Source organism: Macadamia integrifolia, chromosome 6, assembly GCF_013358625.1.
Source record: "Macadamia integrifolia cultivar HAES 741 chromosome 6, SCU_Mint_v3, whole genome shotgun sequence".
Classification (NCBI taxonomy): Eukaryota; Viridiplantae; Streptophyta; class Magnoliopsida; order Proteales; family Proteaceae; genus Macadamia; species Macadamia integrifolia.
In genome coordinates this window covers 37,617,720-37,631,542 of record NC_056562.1, presented here as the reverse complement: position 1 = coordinate 37,631,542, position 13,823 = coordinate 37,617,720, and the positions used below count along the sequence as shown (strand labels likewise).

At 39.6% G+C, this 13,823-nt stretch overlaps 2 protein-coding genes across 8 annotated transcripts in view; both read left to right on the top strand.

The window, feature by feature from the left end:
• The window catches only part of LOC122081811 (histone-lysine N-methyltransferase ATX5-like), an 18,989-nt gene extending 12,335 nt beyond the window's left edge, over nucleotides 1–6,654 (top strand). For 3 of the 7 annotated variants that reach the window (XM_042649132.1, XM_042649134.1, XM_042649131.1), the window contains exons 16-24: nucleotides 1,345–1,409; nucleotides 2,961–3,168; nucleotides 3,504–3,590; nucleotides 3,704–3,760; nucleotides 3,852–3,941; nucleotides 4,278–4,364; nucleotides 5,164–5,238; nucleotides 5,499–5,599; nucleotides 6,198–6,654. In XM_042649132.1, coding sequence (XP_042505066.1) covers nucleotides 1,345–1,409; nucleotides 2,961–3,168; nucleotides 3,504–3,590; nucleotides 3,704–3,760; nucleotides 3,852–3,941; nucleotides 4,278–4,364; nucleotides 5,164–5,238; nucleotides 5,499–5,599; nucleotides 6,198–6,288 — 861 coding nt within the window. In that variant the 3' untranslated portion in view covers nucleotides 6,289–6,654. Of the gene's footprint in view, nucleotides 1–1,344; nucleotides 1,410–2,960; nucleotides 3,169–3,503; nucleotides 3,591–3,703; nucleotides 3,761–3,851; nucleotides 3,942–4,277; nucleotides 4,365–5,163; nucleotides 5,239–5,343; nucleotides 5,600–6,197 lie in introns of those variants that run through there. The other 4 variants (XM_042649135.1, XM_042649133.1, XR_006141228.1 and 1 more) reach the window with 3 other exon arrangements.
• Nucleotides 6,655–8,000: 1,346 nt separating this feature from the next.
• On the top strand, nucleotides 8,001–11,350 carry LOC122080861 (pentatricopeptide repeat-containing protein At3g57430, chloroplastic). Its single transcript, XM_042647735.1, has one exon. The coding sequence runs from the start codon at nucleotides 8,251–8,253 to the stop codon at nucleotides 10,915–10,917; it is 2,667 nt and encodes an 888-aa protein (XP_042503669.1). The 5' UTR covers nucleotides 8,001–8,250; the 3' UTR covers nucleotides 10,918–11,350.
• Nucleotides 11,351–13,823: the final 2,473 nt, after the last annotated feature.

Genomic DNA, 13,823 nt, shown 5'->3' with positions numbered 1-13,823 from the left:
GGGGAGGGGGTGCTACAGATAGATTTCACTGGGCTGGTGGCAATGGGGCATTGGGTATTTGAGCAGGCCATGGGGCTGGGTTTAAGATTGCAGATGTTGGGTTGTTTTTAGGTTGAAAGAATGTGATCAATTGTAGAAATAAAAGTGGCAGATGCACAAGGGAACTTCATGGTACCAATGGGCTCAAGACAATCCCACATTGAGAAGCAAAGCAATCACACTTCTAACTACCACAGTATTGCTGGAGTCCTTAAAACTTCATTGAACTTAATTATTTTAAAAGTTCATATAATATGAACTCTCCCTGTTGAAGTTCAATTACATAACTCTCCTTTATTTAACCCACCCACATCCCATAGTCAAGAAATAGTGGCAGACCGCTGACCCTCATGTGGATCAACCCCAGGTCAAGCTATGCTTGACTACAAAATTGCAAAAAAAAAAAAAAAAAAAAAACTCATTAATGGCTGATAAAATGTAACAAAAAAATAGTACCAGAGCCAAAACTACAAAAAAATAACAAATCAAGACACCGTAATGGGCCCTTGAGGACTATATGTGGATTCCATTGACTCGCAATTTCCATGTGGGCCATGTGATGCGAAGGTTTTAGAATTATGGCCTTACCTCATAACTGTAAGGAGGCTCTTTGCGGTTCTGATCATGAGAATCTGAAAACTATGCACAACCAGTTTAACTAGTACCTCAAAGTGAAAACTCTTTTTATGGGCTTTCACATGTGAAGAGTTCAAGGGAGTATGTGCTTCCTTTATATGGTTAAATTTAAACTCCTTTTTGTGTGGCTATTGGTACATTTTGTACTGCTTTTTGATGACATCACCCCCACCCCAAACCCCCACCCCCAAAAAAAAAAGAAAAAAAAAAGAGAAAAGCTCATGCACCATTCAGCCATTACCTAAGGCCTCTGGCTATCAGTTTCTTATATTTTGGACTGATGAAATATGAGGTTCATGGACACCATTTAAATATTATGATAGCTTTTATGACATAAGGTACTATTGAGAAGTCCTCCCTCTTTCTTGAAGACCTTGTAAGACTTCCCAGGACTACCATAAATAATGGGAACATGCATGTTAAGTGCCACAATTGAAGAGTTCTTGTGATAGTTAGATACATGTAACCAACCTACAAACTAAAGTTTTGCTCAATCTCTGTCAGAGAAATGGATTTTCCCATGATTGTATTTTAAGTTAAGCTGTAATAACTATATGGTTTGTAAACTTTCGATTTCCTTTACAGAGTGACATTAACGTGCTTAAACTGCATTTCTTGTTTTGGGCGTAAACTGATACAGTTCTATTACTTATTCTATTTAACTTGCAGTTGCACTGTTTGGAGAAAAATGGGAGACAGGTTACAAAAATGGTTTCGTATTGTGCTTATCACAGGTAAATATTATTTGTTTTATGACAGCAATCAGCTTCTACCTAATTTTTTATTAATAGGACCATGAACGATGATAGCATTATAAGAAGTTGGTGGGGAGGGCTCTACATGTGCACATTGCCCTTATAATGTCTCTGAGATGTCCTGTGTGAATTGTGATAGATCCTTCCCTGTGGATCTTCTAACATATGAATTAGTTTGGTTGTGTTTGTTGCCACCAGGCCTACTTTCTTTTTCTGGGATCCTGTACCATACCTTTTAGCATGTGGTCTGTCCTGAAGCACATGAGAGAGATGATGCATAATAATCATACAGAATCAATTTTGTTGTCTAAAACCTCTCCTAGTTGGTCTTATGAAGACTTGCATACATGCATGGACTTGCTTGTCTCGTATGTGATTGGAATTAAAATTTGCGAAAACTGAAGTTTGCAGACACAAGCACATACCTGCAATTGCTGCGACTTGGATTTCCTGTGTTTTTTTAACTTAACTGGGCATACAAGCCTCTACTCAAATCAACTTATTAATTGGGTTTGGCTACCACTCTTTTCAAATCAGCTAAGATTTATCCAAATTGGTTGGGTCGGCTACATGGTTCCTGTTTCTATTCCACTCTATTTAAAGCCATAGTAGCTGTTAAGCAGTCATGTGTCTCACCACTTCAGACCAGGTCCCCTTCTTGTTCTTTTACCACCTTGAATTTGTGCCACGTCATCCCTTACTGGTGCATTTATGGTCTTGGGAGCATACATTTTAACCATCTCAATCTACCTTCTCTCTCATTTTTTGCCTATTGGTGCAACTCCTAAAGTTCCTGGGAACATATTCATTTGAAATTCTATACGTGAGTATTTTCCACTAATCCATCTTAACTTCTCAGTCTTAGCTGTATTCATTTTTAAATGGGATCCAAGTGTTTTTTGTGCTAATAACAAAATTAGATATCTTTTTCTGGGCATCACATCAGGCTTGGTAACACCTAATACATACGTTATTATTGACTGGTGAAAGACAGTTAATGCTGGGGTGACTTTTAGTGTCCCTGTTGAAGTTATGGTTGTGTTTAGTAATTATGGTGATGTGTTAGTACTTAGTAGACATGGTGATGTTTATAATTTGTGGTAGTGATTAGATACGTTTTTATGAGTCATGGTGATGTTTATAATTAGTGGTGAAGATTATTATGTTTGGATTATGTTGAGGTGTCTAAGGATTCTTCTGGAGTCGTAATTTCACTTCAGTATAAAAGAACCATACTACCCTACGGTTAGAACGAGAAGTCTAACCATGGGCTCTTCTTTTCTCCCCTACGTTAGCACTCTCTCTCTCTCTCTCTCTCTCTCTCTCTTCACTGATCCTGATTATCAAAATCAGATTTTGTAAGTCATCAATTAGAAACTCTAGTATGTTTCTCTTTATCCGTATGTCTCCTAGTCTGCAACAACCCACATGGTTGATTTGTTTTCTGCTAAAACAGCTTACTGAAAATGCTTTATTTACACAAGATATTGATCCATGTTTTTCCCCTTCATGGTTTTATCTTTTGGTCAGGGCTCCAAATCCAGATACCGTTTTAATTATACAGACACCAATAGGGGTCTTCTCTGCCAAAAGCTTGCTTCAAAATAAGAAGCGGACTGGTTCAAGGCTAATTTCATCCAACAGGACAGAAGTTATAGAGGATTCAGCCTCGGAGATGGATCAATTTGAGCCATCATCTGCTGCAAGGTGCCGGATCTTTAAAAGATCAAAACATAAGGTACATCATTTTTGACATCAACCAATAATTGTCTTCATGGTTATTACTAATACAACTTTAGACTTATTGTTTAGAAACTAGATACAGTTTGAGGTACACACAATGTGTTTTTTTTTTCTAGCAGATCTGCATTGCTTAAAGTTGACCAAATCAATACTTTGAAAACATCAGTGCATTGTTTCTTGATGGCCGGAAGTAATGCATGCCATAATAAATTGGCTTCTAGACTGGATTGGGTCATTTGCCTTAGAGATATATCTCTTGTTGGACCTGGGATTCTTACCATAATGAATCATGCTTCTTTAATTTCTCATAGTGTTTTGTCTGCTTGTTAGAAGACTGGAGAAGAGGCAATAGCTCACCAAGTAAAGGGGCCATGTCATCATCCGTCAGACACAATAGAATGCTTGAATACATTTAGGGTAATGTGTCTTATCCATGTTCGATGAAAATTTGTTGTTTCTTTGTTATTTTTTTAATGGGACATTGGGACGAATCATTGTAGAATTGATGGACTTGATTTTTCTTCTAACAGGAAGAGAAGGATCCCAAATCCTTTTCAACATTTAAGGAACGGCTTCAACACTTACAGGCAAATTATCTACCTGTTTTTTGTTTTAATTGTTATTCCTTGCCCAATTTACTTTTCTAATCTTCATTTGGTATTTTATTCATGACTGCAGAGAACGGAAAATGAGAGAGTTTGCTTTGGTAGATCCGGCATACATGGATGGGGTCTCTTTGCTCGTCGAAATATTCAAGAAGGAGAAATGGTATGCATTTGAACTTTAATATAGATTCTGAAGTATCTGCTTGTCTTTCTCACCTGGAAATGTCAAAAATGTCAAGAAGTATTTCTTGAGGGATTAATGGCTTGCAAGTTCTTCCCCTTCCCCTTCCCCTTCTTTTGGTGAATGAGATTTAGGTTTGCTTTTGATGTATAACAAGTAATATTCATCAGATGAACCTTCTGTCTGAGGTAGAATAAATTTTGTAATTATATACAAGCAATTTTTAGCATATAATAGACGCAGTTATTTAACAAAAACCAGTTCTTTGATTCCTCAGAAGTGAATACAATCCTTCATAAAACTTTCCTATGCATGCAGGTTCTTGAGTATCGTGGTGAACAGGTGAGGCGCAGTGTTGCAGATCGAAGGGAAGCACACTACCGGTTGGAAGGCAAAGACTGCTATGTAATTTTTTTTCTTTCACTGGCACTCTGTTTCCTTCGTCTTATTTTTAGTGGATGTATTATCATTGGCACTTTTAAAAAGGCATATCTTTGAAAGTCCTGTGTTGTGATTCTTGAAACCGTCAAGCAAGGACTAAGGTAAAAGAATGTTTTTCCCTACTAGCTGATCAAGGACATAAAATTAAAGAAGAGAAAAATTCGCCATGTACTTAATAAGCAGATGTCCATACTTCACTGCATCTATATTGTTAAGTAGAAACATAAGGTCCCTTGCATGATTGGGCCTAGCACACCACTGCATGAAGGGGGTAAGAGCTTTTCTTCCTTTTCCCCCTGCCTACGTTTTTTTTTTTTTTTTTTTTTTTTTTTTGGGGGGGGGGGGGGGGGTAGGGGGCGGGGGAGGTGGTTTCATGTGCTTACTGCAGTGCCTTTTTATTCTTGTGGGAACTTTAAGGCCCCATCACTTTTATTTCTTTCTGGAGACCTATGATGAGCTGGATGCTCATGGTCCCCCAGAGATTAATTTTTGGCATAGGAGATTTGAATGGGAAGCATCAGAATATGGGACTGTTTTGGGACCCTTCCTTCTGCGATTGTGGCTGCCTAGTGATATTTTTCCGTGCTGCTCGAGAGTTAGTACCTTATGCTTGCAGCCTTTCTCTACTCTTAATAATGTGATTGATGGTGGGGGTTAAATGTTATTCAGGCTAAAGTTCAATTTGCATTTCTTTTGTTTTGAGTACTTTCTGATTTTGGGATGTGTTCCTAACCCTGGAATCTACTGACTTATTATTCTGCAGCTGTTCAAGATCAGTGAAGAGGTCGTGGTTGATGCCACAGATAAAGGGAACATAGCTCGCTTAATAAACCATTCTGTAAGTTAACCAGAACTGATTAGTGAAAATATATATGTTTGTATGTCACTATTGCTTTATTGTTTGTCTTTGCTACCTTTTGATTTTATTCTTACCCGTAACCAGCATTAAGTGTTTGGTTTATTGCTTAAGACACTCATCATTCTGAGGAACTGAATCGTAAGACGGGTGGAATCTTTCTTATGAGTACGTACGCTGTGGTTAACTATGTCTGGTCTTGACAATCACTGATTCAAAACAATTACTTGCTCTTGGTACAGTGCATGCCCAACTGCTACGCAAGGATTATGAGCGTCGGTGATGATGAGAGCCGGATTGTACTTATTGCTAAGACAAATGTTACTGCTGGCGATGAGCTCACGTACTCTTTCTTTCTCTCTATGCAACTGCGCTGTGTGGGTGTGTGTATGTGTGTACAGGCCATGGCCCTTCCCCCTCCGCCCAAAGAAAAAAAAATAATAAGAAGAAGAAGAAGAAAAATAATAAATAAATAAAAGCTTTAGGGTGTTATCATTATTTTTCCTACACTGCCATGGAGAGAGCCTTATCTACATAGCGGACCTTTTTCTGCCAGTGGCATTATTGGATTGTGCCCAGATTTAGACAAGTCCCCTGCTCACATCTCAAGTTTCAAAGCCCAAACAAAGCTTGCCTACTGGCAAAAAAAATCTTTGAAAAGGTCCAAGAATATGTGAGAGAGAGTGTGCAGTAGATTTAGGGGAGGGTATATGGTTGAAACGAGTCTAAATGTGACACTTGGCCTATCAATACCTTTTCATGTCTATCCAATGGTTAAAATCCCCACATCATCCTGCATGTGGTGGAACTGAGGGTGCTCATCTCCATTGATTATGTTTGTTATAATTACTATTATTATTAATTTCATTTCATTTAGTGCCCTTGTTTGGTTTTCCATGACAAGAAATTGATATTTTTTTCCCCATGATTGCAACTGGCAGTTACGATTACTTGTTCGATCCTGATGAATGTGATGAGTTCAAGGTTCCCTGCCTCTGTAAAGCACCTAACTGCCGGAAATTCATGAATTAGCTTACGTAGTTCCCATTGTTTCTCCAAATGGAGCACTGACCCACTCGCCTCACAAGATTGCAGAGTTTTATTTGCTGAGTATGTGTTTTCTTTTCCATTTCTTTGATAGATCTTTCAAGCTTAATAAAAGTTAAAAATCTCGCTTGCATTATTTTTCCCAATTTTCCTTATAATTTTTTAATTTCCCCTCACCCCTTCGGGCAGTCTTATGTAAATTCTTCTACAGTTGCATCCTTCAATTTTTTTTTTCTTTTTTGGTTCATCTGATATCAGGTCTCTCTTCAACTGATAAGTTGAAAATACATTTTGATGTAATGTACATGTGTTATCAAAGAAATATATATAGTGGCATTATTGTTGGCGCAATTGGATTATGTTCTGGCTATTGAATGGATTTCGCCTATTAGACCCGTGGAAATGATCAGCAGCTTTTTCAGAATAATTTACCCCCAAGTACTTTCTTGGATCCACTGGATAAACGCTTTCATCTTAGCAGTGGAAGTTATAGGATTTTGTAATTTACTTTTGAATGTTTTCGTATATGAATGTGGCAACATGGGAGCCCAAACAGGGTTTTGAAAACAGGAATCGGAATCAGCAAAAACCCCTTGAACCCTAGTTTTCGTACAGTTTCGGTTCAATCCATTTTTCAAACCCTGAGCCCAAGTGATGGCCAACAGCGGTAAACTGGACCTAATCGGCCGATTTGAATAGAATCGATCGACTTGAATTTCAATTCTGAGATTCTTTTTTGAAATTGCAAATGAACGCACACAGATCTTCTTTATTGGCCATTTCCTCCTACCTATAGTCACTAAAGTTCAGAGAATTAATGGAAAATTACCCCTTATGATTATTATATCTACAAGATTTCTTCTTAATCAGAAATGTCTCAAAAATTTAAAGAATTTTGGAAATATTTTTCTTTTTCTCGAATTATTTTCTGGATTCTGTTATTTGAGAGAGATTTTAACTAGAATCGTTTTCTGGTTTTCATTCCAAGGAATCATTTCTTTTGAGGATTATCCATCACTTATAAGGTGGCTCATTGATTTACATGGTTTACTGTATGAATCACTTTTACCTTGTCAGTGGGTCTGAAGGAATTTCTCCACAAATAGCTCCACGATAGAAGGCTAGCAAGCTAGATTATCTACTTTTATTGGCTGCTATGCTGAATTTTACTTTCGTCGCATGTTTCTCAGATTGTCTTGTCATTATCCGCACTCTTCTTGGTGTGGAGTCTTCTATTAATTAGCTGCAAAGTCACTAGTAGTTGATACTATGAGTTAAGTGTCTATTTTTTTGTCTATTAGGTTCTATCATGTTCCTCGTTTTACTGGTAATGAGGCAAATTTCTTAGTCAAAGGGGCTCTTAAATTTGATGTCTCGTACTTGGTGGATAAAGACACCTCCTTTTATTGTTTCTGTACTTTCCAGAAGGGGTTTTTCCCCTTCAGATTTGGTTTAATCTCTAAATATAGATTTCTTTATTAAGAAAAAACAAACTAGGTCAGGGTTTTTAAAAGCAGGAAATAGTCAATCGGATTGGACTTGGTTGGAATCGGCCCTAAAAACTCTAGGATCAGTCATTTATCTGAAAACCTCCCGACTCAGGAGAATCATGGCGTGAATATTTTGATTCAAAAAGGCAGAAATTGGGATCGGATTTTACCGATTCTCAATCCGATTCAGTGATTAAAAACAGGAATAGGTGAACAGTTTAGGTTAGATTGGAATTTGTTTCAAAAACTTTAGAATCCGCCATTTGATCTGAAAATCCACTGATTCAGGGGAATTTTTGCGTGAATTTTCCGATTTGGCATAAATTGGGATTGGTCCCGGCTAATTTCGAATCGAATTGTCCGATTCTAGAACCGATTCACCGAGTGAAACCCTGAGCTAGATAGCTCATTCTTATCTTATATGAGAAGTTGAGTTCCCCAGCTGTCAAAACCAACAATGTCATCCACCCAAGCTCTCTTTCCCGTCTCTCTTCCTCTTCCTTCTCACAAGCTTAATACCCAACAAGCTCGACCACCAACCTCGCAGAAGCAAGGGCTTCAAGGCCAAACTTTTTATCAGAAATCCAATTCCGAAACCCGCTCCCCTTCATCATGGATCGAGAACCTCCGGTCCCAGACTCGACTCAATCTCTTCCAAGAGGCCCTCTATTCCTATATCGATATGACAGTTGCAGGTATTTCACCGGACAACTTCGCCTTCCCGGCAGTTCTGAAGGCCGTTACGGGCCTCCAAGACTTAAATTCAGGGAAGCAGCTCCATGCTGCTGTCATCAAGTTTGGCTACCATTCATCTTCAGTGACTGTGGCCAATACCCTTCTTAATTTGTATGGTAAATGTGGAGGCATCGATGGTGTTATCCAGTTGTTCGATAAAATGCCTCAAAGAGACCAGGTGTCTTGGAATTCGTTGATTGCTGCATTGTGCAGGTTTGAGGAGTGGGACTTGGCATTAGAGGCCTTTCGGTGTATGCATTCGGATCAGGTGCCTCCCAGCTCGTTTAGTTTGGTTAGTGCTGCACTTGCATGTTCTAATCTGGGTAGGCACCATGGGTTGCGGCTTGGGAAGCAAATTCATGGGTATAGCTTGCGAAATGGTGATGATAAGACATTTACAAGTAACGCCTTGATGGCTATGTATGCCAAATTGGGTAGGGTTGACAGCTCCAAGGCTTTGTTTGAACGGTTTGAGAATCGCGATATGGTTTCTTGGAACACCATGATTAGTTCCTTGACACAAAACGATCGGTTTGCAGAGGCATTGGCTGCCTTGCGTCACATGATCATGAAAGGAACTAAACCTGATGAAGTTACAATTGCGAGTGTGCTTCCGGCCTGCTCCCACTTGGAAATGTTGGATATTGGGAAGGAAATTCATGCCTATGCCCTTAAAAATAACAACTTCATTGAGAATTCCTTTGTGTGTAGTGCACTAGTAGACATGTACTGCAATTGTAAGCGGGTCGATAGTGGCCGTCATGTATTCAATGGGATCTCAGAACGGAGGGTCGGACTCTGGAATGCCATGATTGCGGGTTATGCAGAGCACATGCTTGATGAAGAGGCATTAAGACTCTTTATAGAGATGGAGGTAGTTTATGGACTATGCCCAAACCCAACAACAATGGCGAGTGTCTTGCCGGCTTGTGTTCGTTGTGTAGCATTTTCTCATAAGGAGGGTATGCATGGGTATGTAGTGAAGCGGGGTTTTGAGAGAGACAGGTATGTGCAGAATGCTCTCATGGACATGTACTCTAGGATGGGGAAGTTGGATGTTTCACGGAAGATGTTTGAGAGCATGGAGGTGAAAGACCTTGTTTCCTGGAACACCATGATCACAGCTTATGTTATTAGTGGGAGGCATGATGATGCACTTCTTTTGCTACATGAAATGCAGAGAGTTCAGGAAACTAAAGATGGAAACAGCAGCGACTTCGAAGATGAAGAAACTATTTCATATAGACCGAATTCGATAACACTCATGACAGCTCTTCCTGGTTGTGCTGCCCTAGCAGCACTAGCAAAAGGAAAAGAGATCCATGCATATGCCATTAGAAATTCTTTAGCATCAGAGGTTACAGTTGGTAGTGCACTTGTGGACATGTATGCAAAATGTGGCTGCTTGAGCTTATCAAGAAGAGTGTTTGATGGGATGCCGAAGAGAAATGCTATAACTTGGAATGTCCTTATCATGGCTTATGGGATGCATGGACTAGGGCAGGAAGCACTCAAACTATTCCAACAGATGGTCTCCAAGGGAGTATTAGGAGAGGTGAAACCAAACGAGGTCACGTTCATTGCAATCCTTGCTGCTTGTAGTCACTCTGGCATGGTTAAGGAAGGGCTAGACCTGTTTCACAGCATGAAAGACAACCATGACATTGAACCGACGCCAGACCACTACGCTTGCGTTGTGGATTTGCTTGGTCGGGCAGGTCAGCTGGAGGAAGCTTATCAACTCATTGCCACCATGCCTTTTGGCCTTGACCAGGCGATTGTTTGGAGTAGTTTTCTCGGGGCATGTCGGATACATCAAAACGTAAAGCTTGGGGAGATTGCAGCCCAGAATCTACTGCGGTTGGAACCTAATGTAGCCAGCCATCATGTTCTGCTATCGAACATCTACTCATCAGCTGGGCTTTGGAACGAAGCAATGAATGTTAGAAAGAACATGAAGGAAATGGGAGTGAGGAAAGAACCCGGTTGCAGTTGGGTCGAGTTTGGGAATGAGGTCCATAAGTTCATGGCCGGGGACGAATTGCACCCGCAAAGTGGCCAGCTCCAAGCTCTGCTTGAGAGATTGTCAGAGAGAATGAGGAAAGAAGGGTACGTCCCTGACACATCATGTGTTCTTCACAATGTAGATGAGGAGGAGAAGGAATATCTTCTATGTGGGCACAGTGAGAGATTGGCCATAGCATTTGGTATCCTGAATACCCCTCCTGGAGCTACCATTCGGGTTACCAAGAACCTGAGGGTTTGTAATGACTGTCATGTAGCAACCAAGTTCATCTCAAAGATTGTGGGAAGGGATATAATCGTTAGGGATGTAAAGAGATTTCATCATTTCAGGGAGGGGTCATGCTCTTGTGGAGATTATTGGTAAGGGCCAAATCTATATTTTTGGGCAAATTACTTGAATTTCAGTGGTGCTGCGGACAATTAAATTTCCCAGTTCACTGTTTACTATTATGATAGCCATTCTGGGAACATTATCTCGTTATATAAGGTGAGAAGATGACTAACTGGAATATAGAAAAGCTAGCAACAGGAACCGATTTGCAGCAAACTCGAACTGGCAGCCTGGGTCTCTGCTCCTCTGGTTTGTACTGAACTCAATCAAATGCAGAGAAAAGAAAGAGAAAGGAAACAAAGGAACCACACAGGAGGGAAGCCGGGAGAAAGAAGTTGCTTTGGTTGGATATATGCACGGTCAGAAGCACTTGCAGAGGAGAACCGAAAGAAGAAGCACCGAAAATAGCCATCAATGTACAAATGGGATTACAAAAGAGAATTTATGAAGTTACTATTACCGCTAATGAGAGAGAAGTCCTGAACACACACACCCCCCCCCCCCCAAAAAAAAAAAAAAAAAAAAAAGTCTCCTCGCCATTACTATCAAAAGTTTGGTGTTAAGAAGCTCTCCATTGTTGGAAAAACTCAGCCCCTTGAGTGCACTGTGAGACGAGTCCCAGATGGACTACTCTACCATGAACTACTCTTGCCTCCCACACCTAAACAGACACCACTGTCATCCTGTCATTTTAGTTGGAGATTTGAGACACAAAAGGAAGATGAGATGACACTGCAGAGAGAGGGTGAGGATGGAGACGAGCCACCATGGTTCTAGGTACCTATCATGACATTCCAGGATCCTGATACCAGTTTTGAAATTCGGCTAATCTGACGCAGCAAGCAGAGTTCACTATGTGCTATAGCAAATGGAGGGTGGTCTCACAAAGAAAGGAGCGAAGAAAATCAGAACTCGTTTAGGTGCGCATGAGGTGATACAGTTCTTGTGCAAGGATTTTAAATCGATTCAAATCAGTTGAAATCGGTCTCAAAAACCTTAGAATTGGTCACCCTAGAACGCCAGGAATCAAGATTGATCATAGGCTCATAATCGATTCCAAACCAAATCGGCCAATTCGATCGATTAAATTCACTGATAGGGATTCCGATCCAAATGGGCCAATCCATTTCTGATATTTAGAACCATACTGGTAACACTTCGGAAGTTTAAAGCACCAAAAAAAGGTCAATTTGGTCAGAGGGGAAAAAACGCAGAGGCCTCGGTTGTTTAATCAAAAAATTTGTACAAATAATCTTTTACATAGAAACTTTTCGACATGTGTATTCTTCTTGATTTTGTTAATGATCTTTTTTTACATGTATTTTTCATATTATACGTTAAAATAAACAAGTGCATTTTATGGTTACCCTTCCTACCATAAACAAGTGCATTTTATGGTCATCCTCTAGCATTTTCAATTATTCCTCAGCTTGGAACTTCATTTGCTCCTTCAATTCCCTTATCCATTCTCCGGCATAGCTTTTCAACTTAGGGAGCCTTTGCCAACTGCCTCCCAAACCAGTCTTTCCTCATCTATAAGTATATCCTTATCCCCCTGTTGCTTATGCTGAAGTGAAGTAGAAGACATTGATCATCTCTTTTCAGTTACTAATCAATCAATCAATTCTTTTTTTATCAAACCTCTTCTTTCAATTACCCATGCATTTGCATCCTCTATGGAAGAAAGTCCTCAAAAGTTGCTAGCCCGGCGGGAGGCGTCCTTAGACTTCAAAGGAAATGAATTTGGGTTGACATGACATTTGTTGAATCTACCATTTGTGACAAGATAGACAAGTTTGCCTTCTATTTTTAGATGAAACAAAATCTTCGTAGATAGACTTCCAAATCTCACTCTCTATAAATGATTTAGAATGCCATCTTTGATAATATAACTCTAAGCTTGGGTCCCCCATCCCCTGGTTGGTTAGATATTCCCAAATGAACATGCTAATTGTTGCTTCATAGTGTCTCCCTTCATCCATTCCCCTCCCTCCCTTCCCCAGCCCACTCCGCCGCCCCTCTTAGGACTTGTCTATGCCCTTCCCTCAAGCATCCTGCCCTCCCCCACCCCCTCCCCCTCCCCCTCTCCCTCTTTTATATTTTCTCTTGTTGCTTTTGTTAATAAAATCTTACTCATCCAAAAAATAAACTGAAATTTAATTTTTCAGAAGAAAAAAAGAAAAAAAATTCCACCTTTTTCACATGGAAACAAACGTAAAAAACTTCCACTTTCTAAGCCAATTTTGAAAATCAAGAAACACCCTAATTTAGTACAGATACTTTTCAGATGTAATATAGTTTTACTTATCAAATACAAGGTATTTAAATACATAAAAGTGAATTTATTTAATTATTTTTTTTTTTTTTTTTGGGTAGAAGAAGTAAATTTTAATAACATATAACATGATTAGGAGTTGGTGACAAAAATTTGTGGTGTAAAGTTTCCTCTTCTAGGATTCAAAAATTTCACTTACACTGCAATTTCCCTTGCAACCAAATGCAGCCTATGGTTCTCTAATAGATGTAAAAACCATCACATTTTTTCAGAAACTCAGACGTTCCTATATGGTTAAGATTTGTCATGAGCGAATTAAATAAGCAGAATTTTTAAATCTTTTGGACGACACCAGACTAAACAGGGACACCAGACTCCTAGATATCCATTCAGACTTCAGAAGCATCTGCAGGAAAATATTGGTTCTCTCTACTTGGAAGCAATGGCTTACCAAGAAGCAAAAAGGCCCCACTGTGGGGGGGCTTCCCACATAAATCCATCACAAACCTAGTCTCCACCAAGCACACCAGACTTCCCCTAGGAGGCTCAGGGGTGTCAGTCTCCAAACTGAAAACACAAAATTCAGAAACAAGAAGGATGCTTTGAAAGAGAATACCTGATATTCCTGCAAAGAGCTATACAATAGGATCATTTGGGACCACAT